The 14447-nt window shown below is 37.2% G+C and overlaps 1 protein-coding gene across 2 annotated transcripts in view; it reads left to right on the forward strand.

Annotated features, from left to right (window-relative positions):
- Positions 1–14447, forward strand: part of KLHL1 (kelch like family member 1) — a 264468-nt gene that overhangs the window by 78675 nt on the left and 171346 nt on the right. The window contains exon 2 of one of the 2 annotated variants that reach the window (XM_068423667.1): positions 4209–4391. The exons of the other annotated variant lie outside the window; for it this stretch is intronic. Coding sequence (XP_068279768.1) covers positions 4209–4391 — 183 coding nt within the window. The remainder of the gene's footprint in view (positions 1–4208; positions 4392–14447) is intronic. 2 annotated transcript variants of the gene reach the window in all.

Here is a 14447-nt window from a genome sequence, read left to right on the forward strand (position 1 = left end):
AAGAAGTTGGGAGGGGACACAGCTGGGACAGCTGACCCCAACTGACCAAGGGGATATCCCATACCATATAACGTCATGCTCAATGTGTAAACCTAGGGGAAGAAGAAGGAAGGGGGGAAGTTCAGAGTGATGGCTTTTGTTTTCCCAAGTACCTGTTAATGCGTGATGGAGCCCTGCTTTCCTGGAGATGGCTGAACACCTGCCTGCTGATGGGAAGCGGTGAATGAATTCCTTGTTTTGCTTTGCTTTCGTATGTGGCTTTTGCTTTCCGTATTAAACTGTCTTTATCTCAACCCGTGAGTTTTCTCACTTTTACTCTTCCAATTCTCTCCTCCATCTGATTGGGGCAGGAAAAGGTGATTAGAGAATAGCACCCTTCTCAAATCAAAGTGTTTTTTCTAGGAAAAGTGGAGCACTGTGGAGTCAGATGTTGTAGATCCTCAGAGTTAAGCTTTTATTTCTATTTACACTGTTTTAAGATCCATAAAGGCTCAAAGGCTGAATTTTCTCATCAACACCTTTGGGCTCTTCTTAATACACATCTCTTTTGAGGACAGCATGATGTTCTTAACACTGAAAATTAGTCTGTACAAAGTTGCTGCGGTGGATTTTTTTTCCGTTTTTTTTTTTTTTAATGTGATATGCACTCTGGTTTTCCATTTCATAAAGAAACATTTGAGATTGTTGGTTCTTTGCAATGTTGATAATTTTTGTGAGCCTTTTAGTTTTCTCATCCTGTAGTATCCCCCTTCAGTATCATTGTCATAATCTTGTGAAAGGTTTGGTTTCCTTATTTCTGTACTATTAACTAAGCCTTTTAAAGATAAAAAGTGTTCTAGTCTGAACAACCCATGAGTGTTTGAAATCCCCACACTAAGTTCAGATTTTGCACTTGCCAACTGAGAAAGATTATGGAAAAAGCCCATCTGGAGTCTGTCCTGTTCGCTGATTACAGGATTTTGAGGTACACAGATGCTAAAAAGGGCTTTGAAAGACTCAGGGAATCTTCAGGCGAATTTGTGCTGGAGTTCTGGCAGAACGCAATCAACAAGCGTCTCACTGCATCTGTGGTTCAGATTGCCTGCACCTAAACAAAAACAGTACATGTGAAGAGAAAATGTTCTTTTCATATCACTAATTGGTCATAAGTACCTATACATGCCTTCCGTGAACTTGTAGAAAATAACTGGTATTTGCTGGCTGAAGGTCTTTAATTAATTCCTCCTTTAACAAGCTGCTGACTGAATTTAAAGCATTGACTATGCAGACAGAGAATTTGTAGTGAAAAAGAGGTAGCTTCTGAATAGGATAAGTGGCAGACTCTTTATCTGGGCCTTCTTAGAAAATAAAAGATTAACTTACTGTCTTCTACTAAGCTTACTGCTTGCTAGTTTTCAGGATAATAAATTAAAATATGCTGGGCCTTCAGTGCTTGCTTTTGAGTAGTCATTTAATGACTTGCTAAGTGACAGATACACTGATGAGTTTGAGGGTGGAAAGCGTGCTTATAAATGGTGAGCAGGAAAGAGGGCAAAATTTGTGGCAAACGCTGTCTAGTCATTCAAGAACAAAATAGATTAAGCTCATTTCAGCCCAATCTAACTTTATAAGACTAGCATAAATTTAGTCAGGGTACTTTTTTCTGACCTGAGAAGTGCAGCATGTTTTGAATAACCAAGAAGGTTCAGGATTAGTATCTTATCTGTTCAAATGTAAACTGACTTAGACCTAAATTCTGAATTAACAAACAATATGAACCCGTTCAGACCTGCTCATTCCTGCTGTTTTAGTTTCTCGCAATTGCTGCTGTTGTCACTTCTGAATTCCCTGGAGGAAGGGAAGAAGTGTGTCTGTTTAACCCTAGCAACCTTGTTTATTAGGCACTGATTTATTTCTTGTAAGTTACTTGTCGTTCTAATTCTTCAGCAATAAAGCTGAAGTCTGAATAGGGCTACAATCAAACTGAGAGAATAAAAAAAGAAAGAAAAAAGCTGAAATATATACCCACTACCCATACTAATGAGCTTAGCTCCATCATTGCCATTTTATGTGAAAGTATTTGTTGATCATCCAAAGATATGAAAATGAACTTGGATTTCTGCTCAACATGGTTGGCAGTCCAGGTTGGATAGGAACACACAAGCAGATTATGTTACTCACAGAATGAATATGGTTGTTTTATCCTTTAGGAGGATTTTGCCGGAGGTATCTAACATAAACTACTTGACTGTGTAACAAGATTGACTGTAAGAATTAAGGAAGTGTTCCTTTCTAAATCACCAATTCATAGCTATTTCTGTTGAGGAATTATGGTTAATAAAGTTTTGCCAGTTCAATTTCCTCTAGATAGACTTACACATATTGTAATCTTACCAGCATATAGATGGCAATATTGATTAATTTGAACCAGCTGATGCTTTTTCAGGATCCAATTTAGTGCTGCACAAGTGAAGTTACTGCTGGTAATAATTTGAAAAGGTAGCTCATTCTAGTAAGTTAGTACCTGTATGTGGCACAGTATAGATAGTTGGGTGAGATACAAAGGTAACTGAGATGGTTCTCTGTAAAATTATCTGCAGGCCACCTTCAATTATCCAGGCTTCCAGCTACTTTAAAGGAATGATGTGAAGTCTAGCAATTACTGTGACAGAAAGATAGACCAGCCATTCCTCCTTTCCCCTGTGGACCCTTGTACACAAGGGGACTGTAGGAGAGTATGTGGAACATTTTTGGACAAAAACTAATTCAAAAGTAAATCACTAGTATACGTCAAAAGGAAATACTGTTTTTCTGAAATATATTGTAATCTACCCAGAGTCAATAAAAATACTAAAGCTTTTTTTCTTTTTTTTTTAAGATAACTATACTTCATTTTAATAGCTGTTTTTTTTTATTATTATTATCTTTATGCACTTTTCAATTTTTTCCAGCACCAGGAGTGCAGATTGCCTTATATTACAGGTCTATTAATATCATTCTTAGACTATAGTACCTACTGAATTCAAACCTTATATAATGAAACTGTTGTATTATTATTGTAAATTGTCAAAATTACTTATGGACTCCTAATAATTTATCTTTCAATGGAATATGTATAAAATCAGATTGGTTTGAATTAACTGATTAATTAATGCTGGATTAAAATACGTCCCTTCATGCTCCTCTATCGATTATGTAAGCTGTTTTGTATATACCTAGTTGAAGTGAAAAATGTAATCAGCTTCATCTATGAAATCCTTCATTTTCAGCACCACAAGATATATAAAATCTTATGGCTTTCATTTGAAACAATCTTATTGCATATTTGTAAAAAAAGAGGGTATCATCTGTGTCATGAATTATTTGGAAGCACTACCATTAGTTTCCTCAAGGGCTAGTACTTGCTGACAGATTTTCTTATTTTCAGTAAAGGTCTGAACAAGAAATACTGAACTGAGTAAATTTGAAATAAGAATATATGGCTATATAATGAAAAAAAATGCATTTTTCTCTGGTTTCTATTTTTTTTCTGTTTTTTTTTTTTTTTTTTAAATTGTAGACAATTATCTTTATAGGCTAAATTCACTTTGTATTAATGAGCCTTTTAGTTAAAAAGTAGATATGCAATTTATCGTTGAAGAAATATTCCCAATTCATTACAAATTAAGACAATTAGAGTTTATTTTTCTTTCCCAGGTGGTATAAAATGAATGTGAATTTGAAGAAGTGAACTAGAGTAGGCAATCTTAGAATCAGTGGGAAGATAGGATTGCTTTTTCCTTTATTTCTTTATTTTGTGTGTTCATGTTAATATTTAAGAAAAATAAATAAAGTTTATTTAATTCTGTAAAATGATTTTGCTCTAAAATGCTAAAAAAGTTTAAGGCCCCAATCATAGTTTAATAATGAAGACATAGCTATACTATTAACCTTAACATGAATATACTGAATTTCTGTTTGTTTTTCATATTTATATTTTTAATAACTTTATCAGAGAACAAAGATATGGTTTACTTCCATGTCTGTGCTAAAAAAAATCATTTCAGAGCTAAAAGACTTACAACTTTAGTTGTCCCTCCCAATGCAGTAAGATTTTTCCATCTTGTACTTGTAGTGATGAGAACTGGGAAGGATGTGTTGATTATTCGTATCAAATTCTAGAAGCCTGTGATGAAGTCTAGACACCTGGTCACATCTTATCAATGTGGAGTTTCTGTTGTGGTTTACAGACTGTCAGGAGTCAGCCACCCCTTGCCACCCCACTGCGACATGGATTCGTGTAGCTCCGAGGAATTCTACCAGGCTGTTCACCACGCGGAGCAAACCTTCAGAAAGATGGAGAGCTACCTGAAGCAACAGCAGCTCTGTGACGTTGTCCTGATTGCTGGGAATCGCAAGATACCTGCACATAGGTAAGACATAAGCATAAGATATTGAAACTACAAAAGTAAATGTTCTGGGTATGCTTATTTCTTAGAACAGTGTTTTCTGTGGCCCCTTATGCCTGCTTCCCTCTTGCTTTAAACATCACAAATGTAAGTGGCTGCAAAAGGTGTTATTTGAAGGTTGGGCCTTTGAAGGTGTGGGGTTTTTTTTTGTACGGATTTAAAAAGTTCAAGTAGCACTCAACTAGCAAATTTATTGTGAGTGTGCCAAACATTTCTCCCTGCTGTGAGGCTGTTCATATATGAGGAGAATGGAAATTTCCGAAATGAGATGCTGTACAGCTACACTGAACACAGCGTCATTTTTAGCTTAAGATCATGATACTCTGATGCATCTGTTGTACAGAGTCTCTCAGGCACTTATAGTAGAATAATACTGAACACTGATTTCCCATGACCTGTACCTTTGAATGAACTGAAAAATACCTTAATTACTTTTAATGATAATTATTAGTATAAAAATTATAATGACATTACAATTTCTAAAATTCTATAAGTTTATCTGGTATTAAAGCAGCCAGTATATATGTATCTATGCTTGGTTTTGGATTGTAATTAGAGCTTAAAATAATTATTCTTCATTAGACTAAAATACAGAGAATACTTCTGAGTTTCCAGGTTAGCAAGTCTTTTTTTGCATTTGAACTCTACATAAGGCTGCAAACTAAGGGTGACCTATTCCCTGCTCGTGCCCTGGTTTCTCTGCTGACGTACTAAATTCAGAGCAGGACTATAGTTCCCCAGCAGGAAAACCAAAAACCAGCCAATGTTCTTTCTGAACTCATAAATTAACTTTCTGATGTGGAGGAATACTATAAGGACATCTTGGCAACTTGGACCTTACAAAATTCCTTCTGCCCTAAGTGAAGATGGACACAGAGACTGTTCTTTTTCTGTTTTACAGAAAAGATGGATATTCTATATTCTAACTCCCATAATAATTATTTTAAAAAGGTGCTATATGCAAGACTGTAAAGCCAAGGCTATTGTTCAAATACTGAAAAGTAAAACCAGACAGAAACCTTCATTAAAATATTTAAATTGTCCCAATAATTGTAATAAATGAGAAAATAACTCCGCTTAACAAGCAGTAACAGATTGATCTAGGTAGTTTGCAGCACACGTGAAATAGAGTCTGCTTGGTTTCAGATTAGTAGCTGTAATAAATGTAGAAATCTTTCTACTCTTTTAGCATTTTTCATTCTTCAGACTTTGTTTCTACTCTCCTGTCTTCTAAGAGCTGCCATTTTTCCTGCTCCTCCCTTGCGTTCATATACTCAGGTTCCCAGAGACCAGCTAAGTCCCCGGTAATTTCTACCCACTGACATGGCAGCTGACACAACTCCTGTGTTCCAGGCTTTTTGCCACTGTTAAATGTATTATGCATCTGGCACTTTATGCACCCCTGGTAGCTGTGGTCTGATGTCATTTTTATCTAAATTGCCAAGATCTTTCCTTTATGGGTATATCAAGTACAGAGGGAATAATATTAAACTTCAATCCTTCTGTCCATCTGCATTTACAGTGTTCCAGAGCTGCAAGATTTGCCTTAAGGTGCCTCCCATCAAAAAGAAAACGAGGGGGATAATAACCTAAGGACTTCGATTTTTTGTCCAATTTTACATCCCTATACATTACTGAAATAAAATGAAAAGATTTTTTCAGAAATAATGAGAATTTTATTGTTCCTTCTTGACAGTTACTTGGCCTATTTTTGCTTTTCACATTTTTCAACACAGATGAGGTAAAAAAAAAATTCAGTGTCTGAATCTACTTTCTTAAACTGGCAGAAAAAATACTTATTAGATACATAGAAATATTCCACAATTGGTATAATTTGCCCTGTTTAATATGGATGATATAAAAGATATGTTTTTTACCAGTATATTTTTTGCCTATCTTGAATATTTTGGTAAACTGCATAGTTTGTAGAGAAGGAGACAGAGGAAACTTTAAGTTTTTTTTATTATTTCATTTCATTTTCCCCACTATTTTTGAGACAGCTCTTCATATATGTATGCCCACCTTTCAGTAGTAAATTTAATTTCACATTTGTCATTTCAATTCTACAGTCTATCTAAATCCTTCTGGAGCTGGAAAAACACCTTAATAAGAAGATTAACCATGAAATAATAGCCAAAATCTTATTTAGATTTTCTAATAAACCTTCAGACAACTTTACGTTTGATTTTCTACTTCTCTGTGATCTTCAGTGAAAAGACCAGGTCTCGAACTGGAAAAAACAACTTCTGAATTATGTAGAATTTAAAAGATCATGTTCTGAATAAACTAGAATTTTGTCTGACAAGATAAAATGAAGTGTGTTCTAAATTTTCTGGTTTTTTTGTTTGTTTTTTTTTTTATAGTGTTTATACTATGTTGTTTTAAACAGATGTGACTGGACAAGCACAGAAAAAGCTGTTTATTTTTGCTGTGGCTGTTACAATCCTAGAATATAATTTAATGTGGAAGAGACATTCTAGAGTCTGATTCAACTCCCCTTGCTCAAAGCAGGGTCAAGTCCATGGTGAGATTAGGCCATTGAGGGTCATACCCAGTGAGTTTTTAAATATCGTCACTTGTGGAGGTTCCTCTCTTGGCAGCGTGTTCCATTTTTTGATTACCCTCACTGTCTCTAGTGATCCAGCATGTGGCTTCCAGGCAAATTTGCTCCATGATCTTTTTGGTGAGGCAAACCAATCTATAGTTACCCACATCTTTGTTCTTGAGGATGGACATGGAAATTGACTTTTCTAGTCTTCAGAAACCTCCTGCAAGTAAAATGATCTGTTAAAGGTAAGAGAGGGTGACATTGTTGAGCTCCCTCAACCATTGCTCCTTGAACATATCCTCTGTGATCCCAAGGACTTGTGTATGTCCTTAACTGCAGCCTAAGTGCATCTTTATTGTGAGTGATACCCCACAGATCCTGCCACTAGGCACAGGGACATGGGAGGCCTGAGAGCAGCTCATGCTAAAAAAAAAAAAGAAAGAAAAAAGGCTAAGCCAGATAAAGCTTCACTGAGCAGTGGACAAAAATTTTCCATAGTCTTTCTTTTGCTGCCGAGGTAATTACAGAAACCCTTTCCCATTACATCCCTTGCTAACTTCATCTGTGCCCAAATTTTGGGCCTCCCTAATTCCATTTTTGCATGTTGGGGCAATGTCTCTGTATTTTTCCCAGGTCATTCATCCCTGCTTTCACCTTCCGTGTACTGCCTTTTTGCATTCGATTTTAATCAGGAGTCACTTCTAACATCCAGGGTTGTAATTTTCTATTCATTTTACTAAATTCTCTAAGGATATGTTGTCTTAAATTCTGTTGTCTCATGGCAACTGCAGCCAAGTTTTCCAGCAGATTTCACAGGTTCTTTTATTTTTCCAGATTTGTCAGGAGCAGATCCACCAAAATGTCTCCTCTAATTAAAGTTTTTTACAAAGTAGTCTAGATAATATTTATTTTGCATTCCTGAGAACATATAAAAAGCCTGCTTGCAGAGGGCAGTGCATGATCAGGATTTGTGGAGTTTTTAAATTTGATACTTCATGATAGGCAGAAGTTTGGTAGAACATTCCCTGTAGAAAATTTATAAAATCTTATCCTAGGTAAAATGAACCCTCATTTTAAAATCCAATTAAAACATATTACAAGTCATAGCTTGTACTGAATGTGTTACAGATTAATAAATACAAAATACACTAAATTATTGCCTAAAAAATAATGATTCTCTCATATTTTCTCTTATTTTTAATAGAATAATTTAAGAAAATGCAATACATTTAATATGCTACAATATAGTACAATAAGAATCACTTTCAGAAAACTATGGCAAAACTTCATACATTTTTCAAGAAAAAGTATGAAAGGTATATTTTCCTCATTTTCCTCTGATTTGGAACAAATCAAAACAAAACAATAGTGTAAAAACCAAGCACAGAAAAATGTTCTATGTAATAATGTCTCAATTTATCTATTTCTATAAAAGTAAAAATTCATTTAAGAAATACCAGTATATTGCATCGAATGAAGTGAAAGACACCAAAAATGGTTACACTGCCATTGGTTCTTATGCATCTCTCCAGACCCCTCCACAGAGTTCATAATTTCTGTGTCATTTCTAGTTACATTCCTTATAGTATTTGCTCTTTTTTCCTCTCTTCTCTAATCACATGTCTGGATTATGTCCTTTGATGATCTGTTTAAATAACTTTTTCTCTAGGGGAGAAATTATTGCTGTGCCGTAAGATCTCTAAAACCTGATGCTTTTACAGGAAGAATGTCAGGTAACCTCTGGTCATAGCCTGAATGCTGCCAAGTTGATTTATGTCATTGGTATTGGTTTTTGGTTGTGGTGGGTTTTTTTACATTTTTATTTCTCACAAAAAATGGGAGAAAGTGAAATTAGAAGGAGATCATACAACATAATCTCTGAGCGCTAGTTCACCACCTGGAGGCACCATGCCAAGCTCAATCTTATTATAGCTGCTTTTCACTGTTCGGGTGACTCAAACAGCTTTAAAGTTATAATGTGCTTAAGCTTTTTGTTGGCTCCCGAACATCGTGTTTGTCTAATCTAATCTTCCATTAAGAAGGTTACAGGTGTAACCTTTCACATGAAGGAATAGAAAAAGGAAGTACAAACCAACCAAGTGTTGTAATGATGAACAAGCAATCAAAAAGAGTACTGAGAAAGTAGGAAGACCTCTGTAGCTCACATTTCAGAGCAGTAAAGTAGCTGACATTTAAATAAATTTGAAAAATTAAATAAACCTCAGTTTTTGTTATATTGCTATAACATGTATAGATAACAATCAAATGTAAAAATCTAAAATACCTTAAAGAGAGAAAAATGCTAAAAATACTAATTTCCCTTCAGTTAAGCTGTTGCACTATTAACAGTCCATCCTAATTTTAAAATATTATGAACATGGAGTTTGTAGTTTCTTCACTCACTCTGGAGATGCAAGCTATATATATATTTTTCTAATTTTCTGTACCTCTCATTTAGAATATAATCTCTTTCAGACAAGAAACATATTGTAACTTTACAGTGCCTAAAATAGAAGGAATGCGGGCATTGCTGTTACAAAACAAACAAATTAATAAACCCAACCTACTGTAATTGACACTTCCTTCTTCTATCCAGGTTACAATCAGCCAAATGCAGTTGTATCTAGAAATCTAACTAGACTGCAGCTAGCAAATATCTGAAACAGAAAAACATTGGGAAGTAAATGTTATTCAGAATTCTAGTGACATGATCAGAGCACCAATTATTTCCAAGGTAAAAGAAAATTCTTAATCAAGCAACAATCCCATGAGTCAACATGAAATTAAAAATATGTATTTGCCACAAATCATTTGGCTGTTTTGAGTGAAGGCAACTCACTTGAATTGCACTGTTTTTAAATACTATACTTGAAATTCTATATTCTACAGCTGCTGAATAAATATAAAAAATGCTGCAAAGAAAACAGCCAAAGTCACTGCAAATGATGGATGGGCCTTTAAGATTTGCACTGGAGAGTTCATTAAAACTTCCAGCCAGGATTGCATAAATGTTATAGGCAGCTCTATACTCAGACTACGATTTAAGCCATAAATTAGATTTTGACTAAGAATGGTGCACAAAGCAATACAAGAACTCATTGCTGGAGGAAAAAAAAAAAAAAAGAAAAGTGGTATAAGCATAGAATTTACCTATCCCTATTCAATTAAAACAAAATGCTCCCATATAACAGAGACCAAATTACATTAAAAGAGAAAATTCAATAAAAACAGAAAATGCAAAAAACACACCAGGGGAGTTACAACCTCAGCTTGCAATTCTGACTTTCATTGCACTTGGTGAGAACCCAAGATTGTTAATGAAAAGAAACCAAGAAATCTACTTTTTTTGGCTGTTGTTTTAATATTGTCAAGTATAGTTGAATTTATAATGAGAAAACTGAGTTCTTTATTTTCAGTTTTCTCTTAATATCAAAGACGTATAGGCATTTGTGTTCTTTCTGATACTCAAAGTAAGGGTCAAGGAGGACTCTTACTGTGGTAGAAAAGGTAGCACAGAATGATCATAAAACTACCACTTAGGTATAAAACAAAGACAAGCTTTACTATGGCTACTCAAATCTTTCAACAAGTTCTTGGATGAAAAGTAAAAACTTTCTTTCAACACAATAGTTAAATTTTTCATCATAAATACTGAAATAAATTCAACTGAAGCCTTTTTTGGATGCTCAGCTCTGAAGTAGTACAGCTTTAATTTACTATCATCCTGATAAATTTAATAAAACTCTTTCAACAAACTGTACTTTATGTTCTCTTTTTCAGTTCTCTAAGGAGAGGTACCATCTTTTCCAATGTATTTTGAGTACTACTATAGAGAGATGAAGTTTAAGGAAAAAAAACAGTATCAACAAAAAGAAAAAAATGTATGGAGAAAGTTAAGCTGAAGGGAGAGATGAAAAGATAAAGAACCAGGCAGAGAACAAAAGACAGTTTAAAGGCAAGGAGTGAAAGAAGCAAAATGCACAGTATATAGTGCTAAGACTCAGGTTGTTTTCTTGCATTAATCAGTAACAGATGCTCGTGGAAAGCACACAGCGTAAGCGGTACAGCTGCGCTATGTTCATTCCCAGATAAATAACAGTAATTAAGGTTTGAGGAACTTGCCTGGTCAAACATTGCATCTAAACCGTGGTGTTTAACACAACCTACTGTCCGTGAGTTTAAAAACAAATTATTCAAGTAATATGGTTGGGACAGAACAACAACAACAACAAAATTTCCTGCTAGCAGAGGGAAAGCAGCAAGGCAATTTAGATAAGCTTTTAATAATAACCTTGATAGATAACTTTTTTTTTTTTTTTTTTTTTTTTTTTTTAATGGAGAAGGAGTAGTAGACAAAGACTATTTCCCAATACTAAGAATGCCATTAATATTTTCAAAGGAATTTCTGTGTCCTCCACAAGGAACTCTTCTGATTTTATTTGTATATTTTTCAGACATAAAAGATCTTAAGTTCACACAATTGACTACGTACCAGTTAAAGATTTTGCACATGCAGAAATGGGCCTTGACTTTTGAGATCATTTCTGAGAATCTGAAGTTGGTTATCCAGTTGAGTTTTGGTTTTGATCTGACCGTGTGTGTAATCTCATTGTAATCAATGGAGATCTATAGTTTAAGTTACCTAAACACGTGTCTGATTGTGTTGTATTGACCTTGGCTGGTCGCTAGGTGTCCACCAAGCCACTCTATCACTCCCTCTTCTCATCAGGACAAGGGGAGAAAATAAGGTGGAAAAGCTCATGGGTGGAGATAAGGACGGGGAGATCGCTTACCAATTACTGTCATGGGCAAAACAGACTTGACTTGGGGGCAATTAATTTAATATAGTGCCAGTTAATAACAGAAGTAGGATAGTTAGAAATAAAAAAAATACTAAAAACACCTTCCCCCCACCCCTCCCTTCTTCTCAGGCCCCGCTTCACTCTGAACTCTTCTACCTCCTCCCATGGAGTGTCACAGAGGGCACAGACACCTTTCCACTAGACCAGGTTGCTCAAAGCGTCATCCAATCTCGCCTTAAACACTGCCAGGGTGGGGGAATCCACAGCTTCTCTGGGTGACCTGTTCCAGTGTCTCACTACCCTCACAGTAAAGAATGGTACCATGGGTAAAACATAGGATGGAGGTTTCAACAAGCAAAATTCTTCAGGGTACAAATAGCTTTTATAGTAAGCACTCTTTGCTTAGTTTCATACAGTCCATTAGGGAGTAGAGAAAAGAAGATTTGGGTTTGTGCTGTATTACTGAAGCTGAGTTGAAAATGACACCATTTTCTACTTCGTGTATTAAAGCCAATTGTAATACTGTGCATGGGAAGGACTGAGTAAAAAGAAAAAGAAAAAGACATAGAATCATAAAATCGTTTTAGCTGGAAAGGACCTTTAAGATCATCAAGTCCAACCATTAACCTAGCACTGCCAAGTGCACCACTAAACCATGTCTCTAAGTACCAAATCTACACATCTTTTACATACCTTCAGGGATGTTGACTCCACCGCTTACCTGGGCAGCCTGTTCCAGTGTTTGATAACCCTTCTGGTAAAGAAATTTTTCCTGAAATCCAATCTAAACCTCGCCTGGCATAACCTGAGGCCATTTCCTCTCGTTGTATTATGAGTTACATGGGAGAAGAGACCGACACCTACCTTGCTACAATCTCCTTTCAGGTACTTGTAGAGAGCAATAAGGTCTCCCCTGAGCCTCCTTTGCCCCAGACTATAAAAATCCCAGTTCCCTCAGCCTCTCCTCTTAAGACCTGTGCTCTGGACCCTTCACCAGCTTCATTGCCCTTCTTTGGACTCACTCCAGCACCTCAATGTCTTTCTTGTAGTGAGGGGCCCAAAACTGAACACAGTATTCGAGGTGTGGCCTCACCAGTGCCAAGTAGAGGGGGATAATCACTCCCCTAGTCCTGCTGACCACACTATTTCTGATTCAAGCCAGGATGCTGTTGGCCTTCTTGGCCACCTGGGCACACTGCTGGCTCGTATTCAGCCAGCCATCAATCGACACCCCCAGGTCTTTTTCCTCTGGGCAGCTTTCCAGCCACTCTTCCCCAAGCCTGTAGCGTTGCATGGAGTTGTTGTGCCCCAAGTGCAGGACCCAACACTTAGCCTTGTTGTACTTCATACAGTAGGCCTCAGCCCACTGATCCAGGCTGTCTAGATCCCTCTGCAGAGCCTTCCTACCCTCAAGCAGATCAACACTCCTGCCCAACTTGGTGTCATCTGTGAACTTACTGAGGGTGGACTCGATCCCCTCATCCAGATCATTGATAAAGATATTAAAGAGAACTGGCCCCAGTACTGAGCCTCGGGGAACACCACTTGTGACTGGCCGCCAACTGGATGTAACTCCATTTACCACAACTCTTTGGGCTTGGCCATCAAGTGAGTTTTTTACTTAGCAAAGCGTACACCCATCCAATCCATGAGCAGCCAGTTTCTCCAGGAGAGTGCTGTAGGGAAGGGTGTCAAAGGCTTTACTAAATTCTAGGTAGACAACATCTACAGCCTTTCCCTCACCCACTAAATGGGTCACCTTGTCATAGAAGGAGATGAGGTTAGTAAAGCAGGACCTGCCTTCCATAAACCCATGCTGACTGCGCCTGATCACCTGGTTGTCCTGTGCGTGCCACGTGATGGAACTCGAGATGATCTGCTCCATATTCTTCCCTGGCACTGAGGTCAGACTGACAGGCCTGTAGTTCCCCAGATCCTCCTTCTGGCTCTTCTTTTAATGGGTGTCACATTTGCTAAGCTCCAGTCACCTGGGACCTCCCCGTTAGCCATGACTGCTGATAAATGATGGAAAGTGGCTTGGTGAGTACTTCCAACAGCTCTCTCAGTACCCTTGGTTGGATCCCATCCAGCCCCATAGACCTTTGTGTTTCTAAGGGGCATAGCAGGTTGCTAACCAATTCCTGTTGGATTATGGGGGCTTCACACTGCTCCCTGTCCCTGTCTTCCAGTTCAGGGGGCTGGGTATCCAGAGACCAACTGGTCTTACTACTGAAGTCTAAGGCAAAGCAAGCATTAAGCACCTCAGCCTTTTCCTCATCCTTTGTCACAATGTTTCCCCCTGCATCTATAAAGGATGGAGATTCTGCTTGGCCCTCCCCCTGCTGCTAATGTATTTATAGAAACATTTTTTATTGTCTTTTATGACAGTAGCCAGATTAAGTTTTAGCTGGGCTTTGGCCCTTCTAATTTTTTTCTTTCATAGCCTCACAACATCCTTGTAGCCCTCCTGAGTCGCCTGCTTCTTCCAAAGTTTGTAAACTCTCCTTTTTTGTTCTGAGTTCCAGCCAAAGCTATCTGTTCAGCCAGGCTGGTCTTCTTCCCTGCCGGCTTATCTTTCAGCACATGGGACAGCCTTCTTCTGCACCTTTAAAATTTCTTTCTTGAAGTGTGTCCAGCCTTCCTGGACCCCTTTACCCTTCAGGACTGCCT

The sequence above is a fragment of the Nyctibius grandis genome, chromosome 2 (assembly GCF_013368605.1).
Source record: "Nyctibius grandis isolate bNycGra1 chromosome 2, bNycGra1.pri, whole genome shotgun sequence".
NCBI classification, from domain to species: domain Eukaryota; kingdom Metazoa; phylum Chordata; class Aves; order Nyctibiiformes; family Nyctibiidae; genus Nyctibius; species Nyctibius grandis.